This window comes from Lampetra fluviatilis, chromosome 24, assembly GCF_964198595.1.
Source record: "Lampetra fluviatilis chromosome 24, kcLamFluv1.1, whole genome shotgun sequence".
Taxonomy (NCBI): domain Eukaryota; kingdom Metazoa; phylum Chordata; class Hyperoartia; order Petromyzontiformes; family Petromyzontidae; genus Lampetra; species Lampetra fluviatilis.
Genome location: NC_136298.1, coordinates 6,132,783 through 6,153,174, shown reverse-complemented (window position 1 = coordinate 6,153,174; position 20,392 = coordinate 6,132,783). Strand labels below are relative to the sequence as shown.

General features: G+C 50.4%; 1 protein-coding gene across 1 annotated transcript; it reads right to left on the bottom strand.

The window, feature by feature from the left end:
* Positions 1-3,365: 3,365 nt before the first annotated feature.
* LOC144941046 (uncharacterized) lies at positions 3,366-12,379 on the bottom strand. The gene is made up of 3 exons (XM_078867470.1): positions 12,225-12,379; positions 7,720-8,070; positions 3,366-3,905 (listed from the first exon to the last, which is right to left on the bottom strand). The coding sequence occupies exons 1-3, from the start codon at positions 12,377-12,379 to the stop codon at positions 3,800-3,802; spliced, it is 612 nt and encodes a 203-aa protein (XP_078723596.1). The 3' UTR covers positions 3,366-3,799.
* Positions 12,380-20,392: the final 8,013 nt, after the last annotated feature.

Sequence of the window (20,392 nt, the reverse complement as noted above, 5' to 3'; positions counted from 1 at the left end):
TGGTTATTTGGCCATACTTCACCACGTGGCTTAGTGTGAGTTGGTGAAGGCGGGGAGCGTAGTACATGTGGTTGTAAAATTGTAGAGTACAACGTTTAAATTGTCTGCACTGACTTGTGCTATGTAGCTCCGCAGCAGCAAATAACACCTGCTTTTTTTTGTTCGTGAATGATAAATATAATTCTTCTTGGTTCTTTCGGTAAAGTCACGTAGAAGGGAAGTAATAAAATAATAAAAAAAATAAAAATAAAACATAATTATTATTTTATTACTTCCCTTCTACGTGACTTTACCGAAAGAACCAAGAAGATGAATCCCTGCAGTCACGAAAGCTTTAAATCGAAATAAATATAATTGGCAATTCTAACACTATCCAGGCTCAGTGCTGCTTAGCTTGCGAGAACTGTCGAGAACGGGCTCGTTCTGAGCGATGTAATCTGGAGGCTTCGTTTCATTAGACACAGCCGTCTAATTTAGTCCATGTTTCAGCCGGCTGGTATTTCTAAGAAAATATATAGGCAATGCAACATCTGTACTGAATGAGGCGAGATGATCATCCGAACTATTAAATTTCGATTTAAAGCTTTCGTGACTGCAGGGATTCATCTTCTTGGTTCTTTCGGTAAAGTCACGTAGAAGGGCTGCTTGCGTTGTAGCCGAAACGTCGTGAGAATTATTTTATTTTATTATGTTTCATTTTTATTATTTTATTACTTCCCTTCTACGTGACTTTACCGAAAGAACCAAGAAGATCCGAACTATTCTTAAGGAATACCTTGTAATGTTTTTTTCCTTTCCCGGTCACGGCTACCATCAGTGGCAAGTAATATCTGAACCGCTTCCTGCCAATACCCCTTGACCAACATGCCTCTGACCAACGGGGTGAAGTATGGTCGAAACAATCCCTACGACGAAAGCATTAAATGAACAGCTTTACATGTATTTCTCAGCGAGAGATATGTGCGTTATTGTTTTTCCTTAAATCAGCTCGGCCGTGATATATGCGAATCGATATGCAGTGAGGTCCTCTAGGGGGGGGACATACGCACGTGCTGTGCGATGGAAGACAACATCTGTTTTAATATTCACGTACTAAATGGTACGTGCATGTTAAACAAACACTTTCGCTCGCGAGTTTCCGCTCCTCACTCAAAACTCACTTATTTTCCCGAGCTCATCCGACGACCCCCTTAATCTCCCCCTCATAACCACCACCGCTACTGCCTCCTCTTCGTGCTTTCATTGTATGGCTATCACTCAATCCCCATTCATTCATTCGTCATCATTTACTGTCATCAATTTCGCTTTCACCGAATTCACGCATCATCATCACAGATTTGCCACCATTGCTTCCTCTCATCAATTCCATGCACCTCATCTCCACCATTACATTCACACCGTTCTTAATTATTTGTAAAAGCGTCTTCGTTTAGGCGCTATACGAGTTCCGTTAAGATAAGATACTGCATAGCCAACATGTTACGTTTGTTAAGCCTCGATTGCAAACATGGCTTCGTCGCTCTTGAAATGTGTCACCCTCACCCCCTCCGCAGAGATCTCCAGACTAAAATGAAACATTGATTGTAAAGTTTTTTTCACAATAAAATAAATTAATTCCAGCCATTCTTATATCGTTTGTTAATGAAGGACACCCCCACCTCCCACCGACTTCCCCACGCAATGCCGGTCATGGGGGTTTGACTTACTGTATTGACCATACTTTACCACGCTGGTTAATGAGGACCGGTGAAGGGAGGTAGGGCAGGACTCGTTTGTAATTATCACTTGCCACTGACGTTATCCCAGGCAGAGAATCGATATAGGGTCGCCAGGTTCATAGCGCAGCACGCTAACCACTGTGACATCACATCACTGCATGCTGTATAGGTACGCAATACAAAAAAAGGCCAAAATATACTTGAAGCCACGAGGTACATTGATAATAATCTACGTGTATTTTAAAGAGCAATTTGGGCAGGGTTTAATATGTTAGCAAGAGGCCGAACTTCAGAAATGATCACGTGGTAAGTTAAGCCCTCGTTCGAGGGATCGATTGGGATAGGGGAGAAGCAATCGCAAACTTGAGTTCGATTCCCGCCCACGGCTCACATCAGTGACGAGTGATATCTGAACCAGATTGGACTCCCCATCCCCCTCCTTTCAACAACGCGCTCCAACTCGCATGGTGTGGCATGGTGTGGCATGGTCGAAAAACCTCCACGGCGTGGGTCGACTGTCATTCAGGAAGCGATTGCAAACGGCTGCAATTTACTTTCACGTCATTGTTTTAAATACGTTGCATGGCTCTTTAAAGTAAAACGTACACGTATAGTAGTCAAATAAAGGGATTATAAGATGGATATTACTCCAATTACATCACGGAGGATGTTCCAACCAACATCAATATATTTTTTAATAAATAACCATGCGATTTAAGATGAGGTTAACTTGGCGATAACGTTCGCTTTCTTCACACTTTTGTATTATGTGCATTGTTGTTTGCCACCAGATTATCCATTGTAGACGGAATCAATAAACCAACTAAACATTCAAAATTGTTACGACCAAATAACCAAGAATGGGTCATATCTCCGTCATACTCTAAAGCTAAGTAGGTTGGAGCCTGGGTATTGCTTGGATGGGCCACCCCCATGCATACCACAGGTATTGTAGGCGTTGTGGGCAGCAGAGGATTGTGAAGCAGCATCGATGCGTTGTTCTTTCGTCCCCCGCTCTCTCAGTCTTCACCAACTCTCACTGACAAGCGAAGTCTGGTCACATGGCCCACACGGTGTGGGGAGGCCCTCATCCAGCAGTGGATTGACAATACGGCTGTGTATGTGTAGTAACGCTTATGACTCGTTGACACCGGAGTTGGAGGCACACTTGTTTATTTGAATACCAACTTTGTGACATACACAATTGAGGGGGTATCGGCCCCCTCACCCGTCTATCTGAGGACACACCTCTAGGCTAACCTTAGCCTGCCTCTGAGTCCTCCACTAATGGGCTAGGGGAGGCTATCTTGGCCCGACACTGGTCAGTCGGGCCCGGTACCCAGAGTCCAGACCAGCACTGGCTCTGGCTCTGGTACCACGCCACTGGCTCGAGCCTGCGCGGTCCTGATAAGGACGGCGTACCAGGGGGAGTCCAGGGCTCTATCTCAGACGTCTTCCGCCTCCTCTTCTTTAGCTAAACATCACTCCCGAGCCCCCCGATACATTCCCCTTTTATACACCCCCCTCCCTGAGGGGTGGGGCCCCGGGGGATCGTAACGTCCGAAGCGCGGACGTCGTAGAGGGCACCTGCCCGTGCACTGACGTAGCCCCGCCCACTGTGCTTGTTTACCATAGGCTGCCATGCATAACGGGCTCTCTGTAACAGCCCTACATCACTCCCCCCCACATAGCATGCAGCCGTCCCGGCTGCCAACATACAAAATTTGACAATAAAGGTGCCTTCACCCCCTGACGTGTGCCTCACTATTTTTGAACCATAACAGGAACCAGAACGAGACACAACAACAAGATGAGAAACAACCCGTCGCACCCCCCCGAATAAATACGAATTCCGTAAAAAAAACAGCTTATATACAACCAGCAGGGAACCCACCCCGCACACACAACAAACGGTGAACCCAACATATGTACATCCGAGGAGCGGGAAACACACCATCCACACAACAGCCAATAAACACAACAGCTATGTACACATTTTCCGGCCTCACAACAGTTTGCGCATTTTAGCGCGCGTCCTTGCAGCGGGCCCCTCACACGGGGTAACCCCGCGTGGCGGACCATCAGGTGGCGACTGTCCGTCTTGAGGTGAGCATTCCTCTGACTCCGCGTGACCCTCGGTATCCGCAGGAGGGGTGATCGGGCGTGAGCCCGTCACTCCTGATGCCCCTGAAGGTGGCACAGCCGGCAAGGCATTAGGTGAGAGCGACAGAGACGGACCCAGCAAGTCGGCCGACCCCCCACACGTTTGGCCACGCGCGTGTGAAGTGGGGTTGTGTACCGCAGCGAAGGGTTTTAATCTGGAGGGGTGCACGAACCATCGCCGCTTCCCCCACTTGATGCGCACGCACTGCGGACGTAACACCTCCACCACTTCCACAGGGCCCCGCCACGGCCGCACAAGTTTAGAGGAGGTTGCCAGTGGCACCTGGGGGCAGTGCAACCATGCCTTGTCCCCCGGCTTCCACTGCAGCATGTGCGCTCGACTCAATCTGAGGCGCTCATTTGCCTTCTGACGGAGGTCAGAGTTTTGCATTGCAGCATCCCGTGCCTCGGTCAATTTGTCCAGATTAAATTTAACGTGGTCAGCCAGATTAGTTTTTCCCTGCGGCACGGGGATCCGCAACTGGGCACGAACAGGCGGGTCTGGTTCTCGGCCGTACATGAGGTAAAAGGGAGAAAACCCCGTAGCCGCATGGGGTGCCATCCGGTACGCCGCCAAGACCCCCTGAATTTGTAGGTCCCAATCCGTTTGCGAGTCCGAAACTTGTTGTGATAACATGGACGAGATGGTGCGATGCAAACGTTCGACCATCCCGTCAGTTTGTGGGTGATATGGGGAGGTCCGAATTTTCTTTGTGCCCAGGAGATCGCAGACTTGTCTGAGTAGTTTACCGGAAAAATTTCTGCCCTGGTCGGTCAGCAGCCTCTCCGGAGCACCTTTGTCCAGGACATAACCCTGAACAAAGGCCTCCACGATGGCTGCTGCCGACTGGTTGGCCAAAGGCCAGGCCATAGTCCAGCGTGTAAAATACTCGACACCCGTCAACAAATATCTATTCCCTCTGGGGGTGGCGGGGAATGGTCCCAAAATGTCCAGAGCGACCAGCTCGTTTATCCTGGACACTTTGATCGATTGCAAGGGCGGGTTAGACTCCCGTGCCGGCGGTTTGCGTTGTGCACATTGAGGGCACGATCCCAACAAATCCCCCACATCCCTCGTCATGCCAGGCCAGTAAAAATCAAGTTGCAGCAAGGCGAGAGTCTTTTGGGTCCCCAGGTGTAGGAGGCGCTCATGAGCGGCCCATACCACCCTACCCCGCAACCCAGTAGGGACAACCAGCCGATGTCGACGTGACTTCCCGTCCCAATGCATTAGCAGACCTTGGCACATTTCCCATGCGTCGGAACCACCTCTTTTTCCCCCCGCCGCACCGCCAACGCGACGTCGCCACCCGAGGAGGGAGACATCCTCCATCTGGAGGCGCCCCCATTCAATGACGGGCAACCCCAACAGGGAATCTTTGCCCTGTTGTTCGATCGAATTAGGAACCATTGCATCGTCGTCGTTGGCGGCCGCCAAGACAGGTACCGATGTGTCCCCTGGAGGCCTGCAACGTCCAGACCCCAGGAGGCATGCACACTCGGAGGTGGTTGGCAAGCGTGACAGAGCGTCCGCGTTGGTGTGGCGAACGCCCTTACGGTATGTGGTTTGGAAATCGTAATCCTGGAGGACCTCCAACCATCGGGACAATTGTCCCGATGGCTGTTGAACCCTCAGGGCGTACTGCAGTGCCGCATGATCTGTGCGGACGGTGAAATGCCGACCGTACAGATATGGGCGATACTGTTGGACGAAATGGACAATTGCCAACAGTTCCCTACGGGTGACACAATACCGTTGCTCCGCTGGAGACAACACCCGACTGCCGTACGCAACCACATGTTCCACGCCGTCAACCACCTGGGAGAGCACGCCCCCAATACCCGTGTTGCTCGCATCGGTGTCGAGCAAGAACGGTTTTGAAAAATCAGGGTAAATCAGGGGAGGAGCGTTTACCAAAGCATCCCGAAGGGAGCAAAAAGCAGCCTCCTCCTCCTGACCCCAGCAAAACCGAACCCCTTTAGATGTTAAAGCATGTAGGGGTTTGGCGATAGTCGCAAAATTAGCGACGAAGCGTCTATAATACGACGCAAACCCAATAAAACTCCTAACCTCTCCCACTGAGGTGGGAGTCGGCCAGGAGCTTACACACTGCGTTTTGGCGGGATCGGTAGAAATACCTGAGCGCCCCACGATGTGCCCCAAATAACGCACCGACTCGCGTAACAAATGGCATTTTTGGGGCTTAAATTTCAAATTAGCAGCCCGCATCTTTAGGAAAACCGCCCGCAACCTCTGGAGATGTTCCTCAAAAGTTTTGCCAAAGACAATGACGTCATCCAAATAAATCAGGCACGACTCCCATTGCAATCCAGCCAAAACCAATTCCATCAACCGCTGGAAAGTTGCCGGCGCTGAGTGTAAGCCCATCGGCAACCGGTTGAATTGAAACAGGCCGTGCGGAGTACGGAAAGCAGTTTTAGGCTTTGAATCATCGTCCAGAGGAAGCTGCCAGAATCCCGAAAGTAAGTCCAATGTGGAGAAGAATCGCGCTCCCGCCAAGGCGTCAAGCGATTCGTCCATCCGTGGGAGCGGGTATGCGTCGGCAACCGTAATTTTATTAAGGCGCCGAAAGTCAACGCAAAACCGCAACGAACCGTCCTGCTTCTTAACCAGGACGATCGGCGCTCCCCAAGGGCTGTTGGAGGGAGAAATTATGTCGGCGGCTAGCATGTCATCAACAGCCGATTTGACATGGTCCTTTTCGGCGGGACTCAACCGAAAAGGATTTTGGCGTATTGGCGCGCTGTCACCCGTATCAATATGGTGACGCAGCAGATGAGTGCAGCCCAAATCGTATTTATCCCGACTGAAAACGTCGGAAAATTCCCTCAGTAGTGTCTTAAGACGTTGGCGCTCTAAATTTGACAGGTCCGTCGATCCCGCGCAAAGCGCCTCGAGCCACCCTTCATCGCTGTCTGAATGTGGTCGCGGTGCAGGGGCAGCGCCGACATGACTCGCGACGGGTTCCTCACAGGGCACCGGCGTTGCGTGAGCAAGCACGGTCCCCTGTGGGACCACCACCGTCTGCGAGCCCACATTGAGGACCGCGATGAAGGGTTCTCCATCCCCTCTCACTATGGTCTGGGCCGGGAGTAAATTAGGTCCACTGACCCCGGCCCTAGACGGTCCCAGCAAAACCCCTTGAGCCCCAATGCCCTTAGCGAAGGGCCGCCGAAGTCTCAAAGGAATTAACATTTGCGCCCCCGGAGGAACGCGCACCGTTCTATCTACGAACGCCGGCACCGTCGCGAACGCCGTCCGGCTCGTAGCGGGGGATGGCAAAAACGCCATGCGTCGGCCCGATGGGAGCTCAATGCATCCCTGGTCGATTAATATCCTAATCGGCATTTTGGCCAGGAAATCCGTCCCCAGCAGGCACGGAACCGCCAGCGAGGAGGAAACAAAAATCGGCCCAGATAATTTAATATCCCCGACACAAATTTGGGCTCGAATTTGTCCGATGATGCCAAGTGAACCCCCGTTAGCAGCAAAGAATGGCACATTAACAGGCATCAAAGGACGGCTCTGGGCAGGGAGAATGTTATAAATCAACTCCGAAATAATGGTCGCCGATGCTCCTGTATCGACCAAGATGCGAACCTCCACCCCATCGATGTGACCCACAACGGCCGACGACCCCGACGACGCGGCTACAACCCGATGGGCCAACACGGACCACTGGCTGGGTTCAATGTGAGTACCCAGAGCGGTGCGTGTTGGTGCCATGGTACGCGATATTGGCCCCCCCTTCGCTGCGGTGTTTAAGTGTGCGACGGGCGTGTGCGTGGGCCAAACGTGAGGGGTGCCGCGACTCGCCGGATTATGATGGTGGAGCTTGTGACGAGGGCCGGCGTCCCGTTGAGGTGTCGTCCCGCGCTGCCGAGGAGAGCGGCACCCCGAGGCGACGTGGCCCCGGATGCCGCAGTTGTAGCAGCGTGGAAGCGCTGGTGGCGACGATGGACGTTGTAGATGGCTTGAACCGGCCCGGTCCCCCCGCGCTCCCGCTCCGTGCTGCCGTCGATGGTTGATGGCGCAAACCTCTTCCGCCGGGAGGGTGGCCGCAGCGACGGCGCGCCCGCTCGCCGCCTTGCTGGCCTTCCGTCGTTGAGAGGACAGGTTTGCGTGGAGGAGACGGGCCGCTTGGAGGGAGCACATTTCTGCATCGTCCTGTGCGACAATGACGATGTCTAAGTCGTCCGCCAGCAAAAGTATCTTTTCTGTCACCATGGCGTCGATCCCCTCGTCGTCCATTCGTGGAAAGGCTTCCTTTGCCAGCGCCAGGAGGCTTGTACGGTACGCCAGGGGCGACTCCTTCGTCCCCCGCTGGCGATCGTAAAAGAGTTGACGACAGTCCGATGGTGGCCCATACACAGCGGACAGCACTTGCATCGCCTCCCGCAGCGTGGAACGCCTCTCCTTCGTTGCCGATGTTAGTGTGGCGAGGGCGTCGCTGTCGAGGAGTGCTGGCAGTGCTCGGAGAGCCTCGGCGTCTGTCCACTGTGCCATCTCCTGGTGAGCGAGGAAGCGCCGCTGGAAGCCGCCCCAGTCGCCCTCCTCGCCCACAAATTCTTTGAGCGGCGGCAGTCGCTGATGTAAGGCAGCGGCTGCAGAGGACGATCGCGCTCCCTCGTCTCCCTCACTCGACTCAGCGTCGGCCCGAAGCAGCGATGGCATCGCCGGTCGCACCCGTGGTGACGCGGCAGGTACTGTACTCCCGCCGTTGGACGCGATGCTTAGAGCGGCCACGCCCTCAACAGCAGCTGCGGCGATGGCGGGAGTTTCAAAATGTTGCTCCGTTGAAATGGCGGGAAGGCGCTGTGGTCGTTGGCTGCTGTCGCCTCGTGGCGGTCCCGCAGCCCCCAGCCGTGTGATGTTATCGAGCATGGCGGCTGCGGCGTACAGCAGCTCGGCCAGCTTCGCGTGCGCCTGCCTCAGCCCCTCCGTCGACGGCTCCCCTTCCTCCAGCTGCTGTGGCGTGGATGCACCCAGCCCCGGCTGCTCGATGGCATCTTCAGCCGTCTCGGGCTCTCCAACTGCAGCGGTGTCCTCCGCTCCTGGTACTCCGACTCGAGTCGTCCGGCGTGTATCCATGTTCGTACTTTGTTTCACTTCTGACGCCAGATGTAGTAACGCTTATGACTCGTTGACACCGGAGTTGGAGGCACACTTGTTTATTTGAATACCAACTTTGTGACATACACAATTGAGGGGGTATCGGCCCCCTCACCCGTCTATCTGAGGACACACCTCTAGGCTAACCTTAGCCTGCCTCTGAGTCCTCCACTAATGGGCTAGGGGAGGCTATCTTGGCCCGACACTGGTCAGTCGGGCCCGGTACCCAGAGTCCAGACCAGCACTGGCTCTGGCTCTGGTACCACGCCACTGGCTCGAGCCTGCGCGGTCCTGATAAGGACGGCGTACCAGGGGGAGTCCAGGGCTCTATCTCAGACGTCTTCCGCCTCCTCTTCTTTAGCTAAACATCACTCCCGAGCCCCCCGATACATTCCCCTTTTATACACCCCCCTCCCTGAGGGGTGGGGCCCCGGGGGATCGTAACGTCCGAAGCGCGGACGTCGTAGAGGGCACCTGCCCGTGCACTGACGTAGCCCCGCCCACTGTGCTTGTTTACCATAGGCTGCCATGCATAACGGGCTCTCTGTAACAGCCCTACATATGTACAAGGACAAGCATTGTAACTGCCAAATTGATGTTTAAATTCCTGGTGCTTTTTGCATTGCATTAATCGTAACCTGTACCCTTCGCCCACTTCATTGTATATTGCACTTGAAAGCAACCCCACCTTGACTTGAGCTATAACCATCATGCATCAATGAGTGGGTATTGACCTACAGCGGAGATCGTATTATGAATAACAGAAAGCATACAAAGATCAGATGTAATTGAATTGTATCACTGCCTAAATATTTAGTTGAATACAAACATGATTGCTTGGGTGACCAACGTATCAAGTATGCTCCTGTACTGAGCCAACACAGGTCATTCCACTGCTGGATAAGGGCCTCCCCATGCCATGCCAGTCATGGGGGCTGTTTGGCTATACTTCACCACGCTGGTCAGTGCGTATTTGAAACCACAGATGTGGGAGCATTAGAAGTGGAGTGGCTGTGGGGTGTGCAGCCGTTGTGACTGCACTGGGACCTACAGGCCAGAGGAGCTCGGGTATCGGGTTACAAAGAGCGAGGGAAATTGACAGGGGCCCCCCATTCAACTCCTGACACCAGGGCCCGTGCTGCCCAAGATACGCAGCTGCTGTTCAGAAATTCAGTACAACGGTGGATGTTGCTTCAAGATAATACGTTGAGAGAAATTCTTCACACGTGTTCGCTTACAGCCACATTAAAAGTAATATACTCGCTGGTAATACCTAAACTGTTCATCTTTCCCATGAGGGCTGTGTTCCAAAATTTTGGATTGATCATAAAATCCTAAAATCAGATGCAGCTACGACGTATGAGATGATCTGGAATTTTTGCTTTGATTCATTTAAATCAAGATGACTTTTCTTTTATTGCATCACTCAACCGTTACAGTTTATATCAGTTTCACATGACTCCTGCAAAGATGAATAAATAACGCTAAATGTAAACACCGTGACCATGTGCCCTATAGGAAAAACAACCTCACATTAGTCAATAAATCTGCCTTTAAAATACTAACATATATAATAGGTGACGTTTCAGGTAATGGCCCTTCTTCATGACACAGAAAGACCAAGGAGGAAGAGTGGGTTGTGCTTGTGCACCACAGCCAAGGCAGCAACATCACCAAATAATTTATTGAATTTAAAGTGACCAATTTTTAAGTGCCCCTAAATACACAAACAGTTGGCTCATTCTGAGTCAGCATTAACATTCACAGAAAACTAACAAAGGATTAAGGTATTATTTTGTAAATGTCATGTAAATAAAAACACGTGCATTTTATATTTCGCTTATTTGACACAGTAATTGAAATTCCAGCACTGCTAGGTTTTTAAGGGCTTCATTATGAATTTGCTGCATTAATGGCATATTTAAAATAAAATAAAAACCTAAGCAAATTATTCTCTTCTCTGTATATGAAAACGTAATTCCTGGCAGCAGTTTGCAGTCAAATATGTGTCACGAGAAATTGTAGCTTTAACTCTCTTTGAAACATGTGACCGCTGTAGGACATGTTTGAGTTCATGTGATGCATTATTGAATGTTCCTCATTGTCAATTGAGAGTTGGAAATAAGGCTGGATTGTTGTAAATTACTGTCAGTCAGATAATAATTTTCTTTTTTGCCAAATTTTCTCCTGTATTTACAGTCGTGAATATAATACCATGTATTTTTATTTGGCGTGTTTGAGTGACCTGCCAATTGCACTGCAATCTTAAAGGATGTATGTTCAACTTCTTTCGCACCGCACGTCGCCAACCGTGCTGATGTAAGATCAAGGAAATCGGCTATCCACCCTGGGCTGTCCCAGAGGGTACAGCCACTGTGGGTGTCATGAGGGTCCGAACACCTCCGGCATAAAAACATACAACATTCCTGGCATTTCCCTTATAACAAAGGTGAGAAATACTGATTATTATGATGACAAGATCTTTGAATACAGTAGCACACAGACTCAGTACTGAGTTAGAATCCAGTAGTTGCTTAAATTTAAAATGCGGTCATTAAAGTATATGGAAATACTCCTATAAATAACAATAGCAAACTTCACAGATTATCTCTGTAATGTAACCGAAAACCACCGAGAGCCACGCCCGAATGGTACACCCTCAACTTCTAGAGTCTGGCTGCATCCCTGGTCTGGGCATCTCATGTGTGCATGCACGTCACCTAAAACGAGTAACCTATGTGCTGCAGCACAGTAGGCCAATATCCATATCAGAGATACATAGTTAGGCAAACTGTGTCCAATACTGGCATTCACGCCTACAATACAACACAGAATAAAATAGTGTCTAAATGTAAGCGCACCTCTAAGATGCTGCACAAAACAGTGGGGCATGGTAATCATGGAGATGACAGCTTAGATGACAGGGGGAAGAAAAGGTTAGACCACAAGAGCAGCAGATGGGTAAGTCCGATTGGCCATTGAGTGAAGGTCGACTGAACTCCTCGACAGAAAGTCTCAGTTTTCAGAGAAGTGCAGTGAGGAAAGCAGAGGGAAACGATAGAGTATCCTTAAAATACTCTGAGGGTGATCTTATAGTGGATGCTGTATATTTATGAACAACACTTTCCCAAGCTGTGGGAGGTGCGATGCGTAATAATAATATAGTGAGGGGAAGTGGGGTGCCGTGGTGGCCATGTTATCTCCCTTACCTGGTATTGAGGCTTGAAGTTTGGGGCTTGAGGCTTGGGGCTTGAGGGTTGAGGCTTGAAGTTTGGGGCTTGATGTGTGGGGCTTGCGGCTTGGGATTTTGGGCTTGAGGCTTGGAGCTTGGGGTTTGGGGCTTGGTGCTTAGTGCTTGAGGCATGGAGCTTGTGATTGGTGGTTTTGGGCTTGAGGCATGGTGCTTGAGGTTTGGGGTTTGGGGCTTGACGCTTGATGCTGGATGTTTGGGGCTTGAGATTTGGGCTGGGGACTTGGAGCTTGAGGCTTGGGGCTTAGGATTTGTGGCTTAAGGCTTTGGCCTTGGGGTTTGGGGCTTATGGCTTGTGGCTTGGAGCTTGGGGTTTGGGGCTTGGAGTTTGTAACTTGCAGCTGGGGTTTTGGGCTTGAAGCTTGGAGCTTGAGGTTTGTTGATGTGGTTTGTGACTTGATGATGGAGGTTTGGGGCTTGAGGCTTGTGGCTTGCGGCGTGAGGCTTGGGGCTGGGATATGGGGCTTGGAGTTTGAGGCTTGTGGCTTGATACTTTATGCTGGAAGTTTGTGGCTTAGGGCTTGAGGCTTGGGGCTTGAGGCTTGGGGCTTGAGATTTAGGCTGAGGACTTGGGGCTTGAGGCTTGGGGCTTGAGGCTTGGGCCTTGGGGCTTGAGGCTTGGGCCTTGGGGCTTGAAACTTGAGGCTTGGGGCTTGGAGTTTGAGGCTTGGGCTTAGGGTTTGTGGCTTAAGGTTTTGGGCTTGAGGCTTGGGGTTTATTCTTGTGGCTTGGAGCTTGGGGTTTGGGGCTTGCAGTTTGTGGCTTGCAGCTGGGGGTATTGGGCTTGAGGCTTGGGGCTTGAGATTTGGGACTTGGGGCTTGAGTCTTGGGGCTTGAGGTTTGGGGCTGGGGGCTGGGGGCTTGAGGCTTGATGCTGGAGGTTTGTGGCTTAGGGCTTGAGGCTTGGGGTTGAGGGCTTGAGGCTTGGGGCTGGGGGATTGGGACTTTGGGCTTGCTCATTTCAGAAGGAATTGACTGACTTTCGTGGTGCACGTGTGTGAGATTTCTTAATAATTGGCGGTATTGTGCAGCAAAGTCAAATTATCATTAAAAACAACTTATATTAGTGGTGGTCCTTGCTATGCCAGTGCTCTTTGGTGAATACGTCTGTAACTATCCACAAAGCCATTGGATAAGTAATGACTAATTTTCTAAAAATATATGGTTTTACCATATGTATAAGACAATGATATTTTTTTGTAAAGGGTCAAGAAGCCCCAGTGATTGCAGTTTCAAACCGCAAGCAATTTGGTTGTGTTGCACATGTGTGCACACATATGGAATGAAAACTTAAAAGTTGAGCCAAGAAGGCTGCAGAGATGCATGGTTGAAGTTTACATTAAGAGGTAAAGAGAGGGAAACACGTGCAAGCAGCCTTGTGCAGGACATGTCTCAGTGAGAAGATGGTCAAGAAACTACTGGACATCTATCGAAAAGAGCTTCATAGCGCATCGGATTCCTCCAGTATAAGTATTCAGATTTTTAATAGTGACAGAGGGGCCGTCCATAAATGACGTCATGCACCTATGGGGGGGGGGGGGTCAGACATTTGTGACGATGTGTGACGAGGGTCGGGGGGGTCGGGGTGAGGAATGTGACGTCACATCAAAATGCGCAACTTTAAATAAATATAAACAACACGTTCTACTTAATTAAATAGACCTTTAATAAATGTTTCTCCTACAACATCAGAGTGCAGCACCACATTAAATACGCACTACGATGACAATAGTTTAAAGCGATTTGAAGCATGTTTTATTTTTTTTGGGGGGGGAGGAGCTTTGTGACGTCATATTTGAGGGGGGTCTGACTTTGTGTGACGCCGTGTGACGAAGGGGGGGGGGAGAATAAAAAATCGTCCAAAATCACGTGGCGTCATTAATGGACGGCCCCAGAGTGGCAGCTAAGGGCAGGAACGCTTACAATACGTTGTCCACTGAGGAGATGGAGCAATCAAATCTGCTCTGTGCAGTTGCCAGGGTGAATTGCTACTTCGCAGATCTGTACGAGATGGCGATGACTAAGGAGGGCCTTTATCCAGCAGTCGATTGATCACGGCTTCCAATGATTGTTGTACGAGTGTGGTGGGCCATGCGCGTGAGCGCGTGCATGCATAGCTCTATGTGCATATCCTGCTTTTGTGTGTCCTACACCCACCCCCTGGACTCTGGGCTACGTTCGTGGCCATGACAGGCTAGGCGCAGTGGTGGTGCTGGTGGGGGCAGCTGCCGTGTTCATCGCATTCGTCGTCTGCATTGCACTCTTCTGCTTCATTTTCTTTTGCCACAAGGCAAAGTGCATCAAGCATGACGCAGGCCTCCTTGTCAACGTGAACCTCGTCGGTAAGCAGATGGACGTACACAGGCCTCAGATGCTCACTCTGTTTTTTCCCCAATGTTCCCAGTCTGGCATGGAATAGGGGTTATCAGCATAAGGCACGACAATTAGAGTACCGAGGTAGGCCTTTCCATAATAATGTTCTATTATTGTACGCTATATTTACTCACCACTGTGCACACACACTACGGCCGCATCATCGGGACAACATCGTTGCGACTAAACTATAAACTAAACTATTTTTTTTATTTTACCAGGTAAGGCCCACTGAGCTATACAGCTGTTTTTCAGAAGCAAGCTGGAAAGAAATGATAGCTCAACGAAGTGGCTTATCGTCATGTGTAAATTGATAGCAGCCAAATTTTCTAAATGCATGTTTGTAAATGTAGAGGGAAAAACCGGAGAACACGGAGAACAATTCATGCCTCCACGAGGAGAACAAGCAAACTTCAAATATACAGGCGTCAGGGTTGGGATTGAACCCACGACCTGTGTACCAGGCGACATAGTTAACATCTCGCCACTGTGGCAGATGTGGCCTGCTCAGAAATTCTCGGATCAGTGTTCTGGATTGTTCTGACAGGAATCAAGCAACGACGCATGCCACCATAGAGGTGACTGGAGAGCACAGGAGGTCTGATCAATGCATGGGAACAGCGTCAGATCCACACTTTGTAAGTCGGGGGTGTCCTCCTGTCGTGTGCGGCACGTGTGTCTATGCCGACTGGTTTTGATAGTCTATGTGTGATAACCGTGTCAATGTGTGTGTGTACTGACAAATACAAAATATTGCGGGAGTCTCTTAGCCCATATCTAAAAACACATGTTGGGTGGGTATCTGGACAGCCATAGCAGCTACATCCCTGTTTGGGGGGGAGGGGAGCGTGAGAGAAGGGTGGGGGGGGCACATAAAGCTACCAATTTTCTGGGAGCCTCAACAATGAATCAGAATGTAGGAATCCGATGAGCTATAAAGCTCTCTTCAACAAGTGTCCACAAGAACAAACAATACAAAAGCACGATTGGAGTGGAAAGTATAGTCCAGTCGTAATGACACATTGTGAGTTGGCAGCTCTTCCCTCCACCAGCTCTGCTTTTACATAGCCACGTCCACTCAGCCACGAGCCCCGCCCACGGTGAATGCCTTTTTCTCACATTGGCCCATGACCCTAAGGGTCATGGAAACAAAAGCACTAGCATCCCAATCCCATTGGCTACAAAATCTCTCTAGTTTAACGCGTAGGTTTTCGCGACCAATATCATATCCATAATATAGGTTTTTGGGGGGTTATGGAGCAACTCTCTACTGAGTGATACTAAGCCAGCTAGTTCCACTCAAACATGGCGCCTGTGTCAATCTAATCCGCCATTTATTATAAAGATGTTGAAGTGTCGCAAGTTGATGATTTTAATTAGTCGCTGATGATTGAGCACGTGTGCACGCACATGCAAATTATCACTCTGAATTAGCATTGAATGCGTTCCGTTCCTGAAGATTACATTTTCAAAAAGATCAACTTTGACTATCACTCTATCCGTTATGGAGTTACAGTCATTCGTGTATCATGCTAACATCAGCTGCATATAGAAACGCAATTTTGACTAATGCAATTAAAAATAATTAAGCGGAATGCTATCCGATGAACTTTACCTGACCTTAAACATCAATAGGAAATCTTTCAAGTGGATCAGGGAAATGTCAACCAGTGGTCAAAGTAATTAGATGGCTTTCAGTTGTCAAAATTATAGTTCCTATCTTAAATAAAGCCACTCCAACTCTCTGGTTTCTATGCGTTGTGAAGAAGGATTATTGCCCAAAACGTCACCCAATTTTAATACTTTTTTACGACAGTGTTATGATCAAATGTGTTGAGATTAAGAAATAATTCATCAACCAAGGTGGCTCAGCGGGAGAGCAAGCAGCTCTAAATCCTGGTTGGGGGTTGACTCAGCCCATCATCCCTCCGGTGTCGATAAAGTGAGTACCACCCTGTGGATGAATCAACATTGGTCGTTCTGCGGGAAAAAAACTTCCCCACCCCCCCAAAACAGGAATGTGGAATTTCCACCACTGCCTCAGGGCTGTAAATAAGATGAGCTCATTCGAGCAATAGATTTCTCCACACTTTTTGGAAGGTGAGCCATGACCTAACCAAGTAGGCCAAGAGAAAACAACGCCAGAGGCCAGAGAGAGGCAGAGTGGATAAGAGTTGGATACTTCACCCTTGCTTGTTTGTGCACCGCTTACAACGGCAGCACCGCCAAGTACGTGTTTACCGAATAGGTCGTACAAGGCTATGTGTCAATGCTATATGTTACAACAGCCTTAAATGTGTTTTTCTTTCATGTGCAATTGCCTTAATTAACCTTAATTTCTGCTACAGACGCAGCCAAAACCCCCGGCGAAGCCTCTGGCTGTGTCGGAAGGTCACCACCGGTGCTCGACAGATCACAGGAGAACGGAGTTTCGAGCAGCAACAATCACGCTCATCAAAGGGCACCCAGAGAGGCGTGGGTCCCAGTGCTCATCACACATACCGCACAAGTGGTGACTCACGAAGCCATCAGCACGCCCATCGCCATACCTTAGTGATATCCCGTAGTGATTATGGGGGGCTGAGCCCCACCCCCGTGCAATATTCATCACCAGTGGCTATCTTTCCACGTACGTCGGGCCTGACAGCCGGAGCAGAGTGCATGATAGACAAAAGCAGATCGTATCGTTAATTGTCCTGTCTGGCGTTTCAAATTTGTTTAAGGTTTGTTTAATCCTGGCGGTGTCACCCCCCACCCCCTAACTTATGCATGCTCCCTCCAGTCCCCCCCTCCAATTGAACCGGAGCATGCTACTTGGTAATTTACACACTGTTTTTCATTTACTGCTTCTGAAAGGGGTTGTACCCTCGTGGAAATTGGGCCTGCCCCCATACCTGCCCTACAAAATGTAATATTTATGGTCCAGCCATTGGTCCCAAGCCCTGGGCTAAAACTGCATTGTATTACAGCACCAGGCTGTCGATGGTCAGATTGCCCGTCTCTCTTCGTGTCAACAGTCACCGCATCTAATGCAGTGGGAGCCACATGGGGATAACCAATGTTGAGTCACCCCAGATCAGTGTTAATGCAGTCTGCACGCGTTTATTTAATTTCAGTCAGTCGAGTCGATGGACATTCTGCGGAAAGTTTAGTCAAATCCCAGTCTGTGGATTTAATTTAGTCACGGCATTTTATGCACCCCCCATATTATAAGGTGACTCGATCGGTGAAGCGCAGAGTATTCACTCGCTCCCGAAGAGAGAGAAACGACGAAAACGCCATGTGTAATAACGTCACTACATTCTTTTAGTTTTTCCTCTTCATTCAGACTTGGATAATTCCGTCTCGTCATCGTGGTGCTCTGGTCGGTAGCATAGACGTGATTCTTGATGTTTTTCGTCCACGGATTGCCATAATTGACTGAAATTAAATTAAAACTATGAGTTGATCGATACACTCATGGTGCAGTGGCAGCTGTGGAGAATGTAACGTTTTATTGGGCCACCTGAGACACGTTTTTGAAAAACAAGGTCTTGCACCTGTAGTGACAGAGAAAGGTCACTACTGTGTCGGCCCGTACGAAGGCTGGGGGCCCCAAGGGGGTGCCTGGGGGGTCACGTGGTGGAGGGATCCGGACCCTCCCAGAGGTTTGGGAAGTGAGGCGTGTCCGGGGAAGGGAGGCGTGGCCTGAAGAGAGCCAGCCACGCCGGGGCGGAGCCAGCCACGCCAAACCAAATATAAGCGTGGTGTGAACGCAGAGCGAGGCTGCTGTTGTACTGTACTCCAAGGTGAAGACATCTTCGGTCGTCAAGTCCCGAGTCGTCGTCCTGGGCCAGGCAGGCCGTTGCCTGCCTGGTCCAGTCTGTGTCGCGTTCCAGAGTGTTAGTGAGTTGAGGAAGGTGGTCACCACCTCATGTACAGCGTTATATTATTTACCGTTTAATAAATAGTGTTGCCTCCAAGCTGCGTGTGTGTGCACCTAATTTGAACCTACTACATTTGGTGTAGAAGTGGTCATCGAACTTTCGCTGATTAATTTGAAGAAGCTGTACCCTTCGCTGCCATGGTGTAAAAGCTGGCAGCGAAGTGCAAGACCCAACCGGAGGTGCGGATGGACGGTGTGGGTTGCACCTGGCCTCTCCCTGCGACGACCCCGGAGTCCGGGGCCCCGGTGATGTGCCCCGGGGGATGGGCAACTGCAGCCTGCATGGGAGGAGGCTGCGGGCCCGGGCTGGTCGCCATCGACGGCGAGTTGGAGCGACGTCGCTCGTCAACTCGACCAGCTGCTGGTGGCAAGGGAGTGGCCGGGTGTTGGTGAGTGATGGCGAAATTGCAAGATGACGCAGCTGTGGCGTTCGCGCCGTTTCGGCGGTGCCGGCGTTCCTGCCATTCACTGCGGCGGCGTTCCCGCCAGTTTCACAGCGCCGGCGTTCCCGCCATTTGCAACGTGCCGCCGTTCCCGCCATTTTTTTACGTGCCAGCGTTCCCGCGGCGGCGGCGTTCCCGCCATTTCAACGTGTTGGCGTTCCCGCACTTCCCACAGCCGCGTTCCCGCCATTTTCACCGCGGCAGTGGTTTCGCGGTGGCGGCGTTCCCGCCTTTTGCGCTTTGGGTGCTGCGCCGGCCTGGCGGCGCGCCGCTGCAGCCCTGTGATTACAGGCCTCCCTCCCCACATTGAAGTAAGAAGAGCGGGGGAGGGCATCGGTGGTGAGAGCGAGAGGGGCCCGTGATTGAAGAGAGGGTTTCGACGTTGGAGACACTGCTGGGAGGGACTTTTTCAGTTTGACTCTCCGGTTTTGTGTTCCTCGCGGACGGTTTTTCCCTCTGTTCTTTTTGCATTTTGGCTTGTGCGAGTGTTATTTGGTGTTATATTGTTGTTGTGATGTTGTGGCCAGGAAGAGGTTGGCTTAAGGCTTTTGGTTTGCTATTCATAGGGATGTTAGTTGGGTGCTTGGTGTTGTGGTGTGTTGCTGTGTGGCGTTTTTGATGCTTGGCGTAGGGGTTTAGGATTGGTTTGTTGTTGCGGTTGTCTAGGATTGTTGTTGTTTATATGTGGGGACTGGATGGAGCATTGCGCCAAATGATTGACTGTAAGAACTTCGTATACTGCATATACTGTATTAATCAATTCGGCGATTTTGGACGTTTGTGTCTAGTTTTTTTTTGCTCTCAAAATTCGAATGCCCTGAGTCCCATGGTTAATGTTGAAGGGGATTTTGAAATGACAGGTTCGGTTTGTTTCAAACTCACTGGTTGGTTCCTGTCCGTTGTTGCACAGATGATGTCTTTTGTGCGGGAATGCTCCTTGTGTTCTACGTGGATCGGGGGTGCGTTTCCGTTAATTGCCATCAAATTGCGTTGCTCTCTCCACTCGGTTGGTACAGCTGCATGCTGCAATGCGAGTCTCGGAGATGATGTGTACGGATACGGGATGTGAGGTGTATTGTTGTGACCATTGAATATTCGGGATCGTCACAAATTGTGCGTACCTGTTCGGCATTGGATCAGTTCTGTGGGGGATCATAATTCAAATTGTATGTGTTGTGATGGTGTTAAATTGCGATGGTGACATGCTGCCAGGGATTTGGAATTGTGCTGCTGGCTGTCACTTATCTTGGGGCGCAGGTCCTGACCAGGATGGCCCAGTGAGTGTTGCGTGTCTAACATGAACGTTGTGGTCCCGTCATGCTATGGCTGACGGCTTGACCTGACAGCCCGGAGATTGAAACACTCCGTGGTATGTCTAGCCTAGCG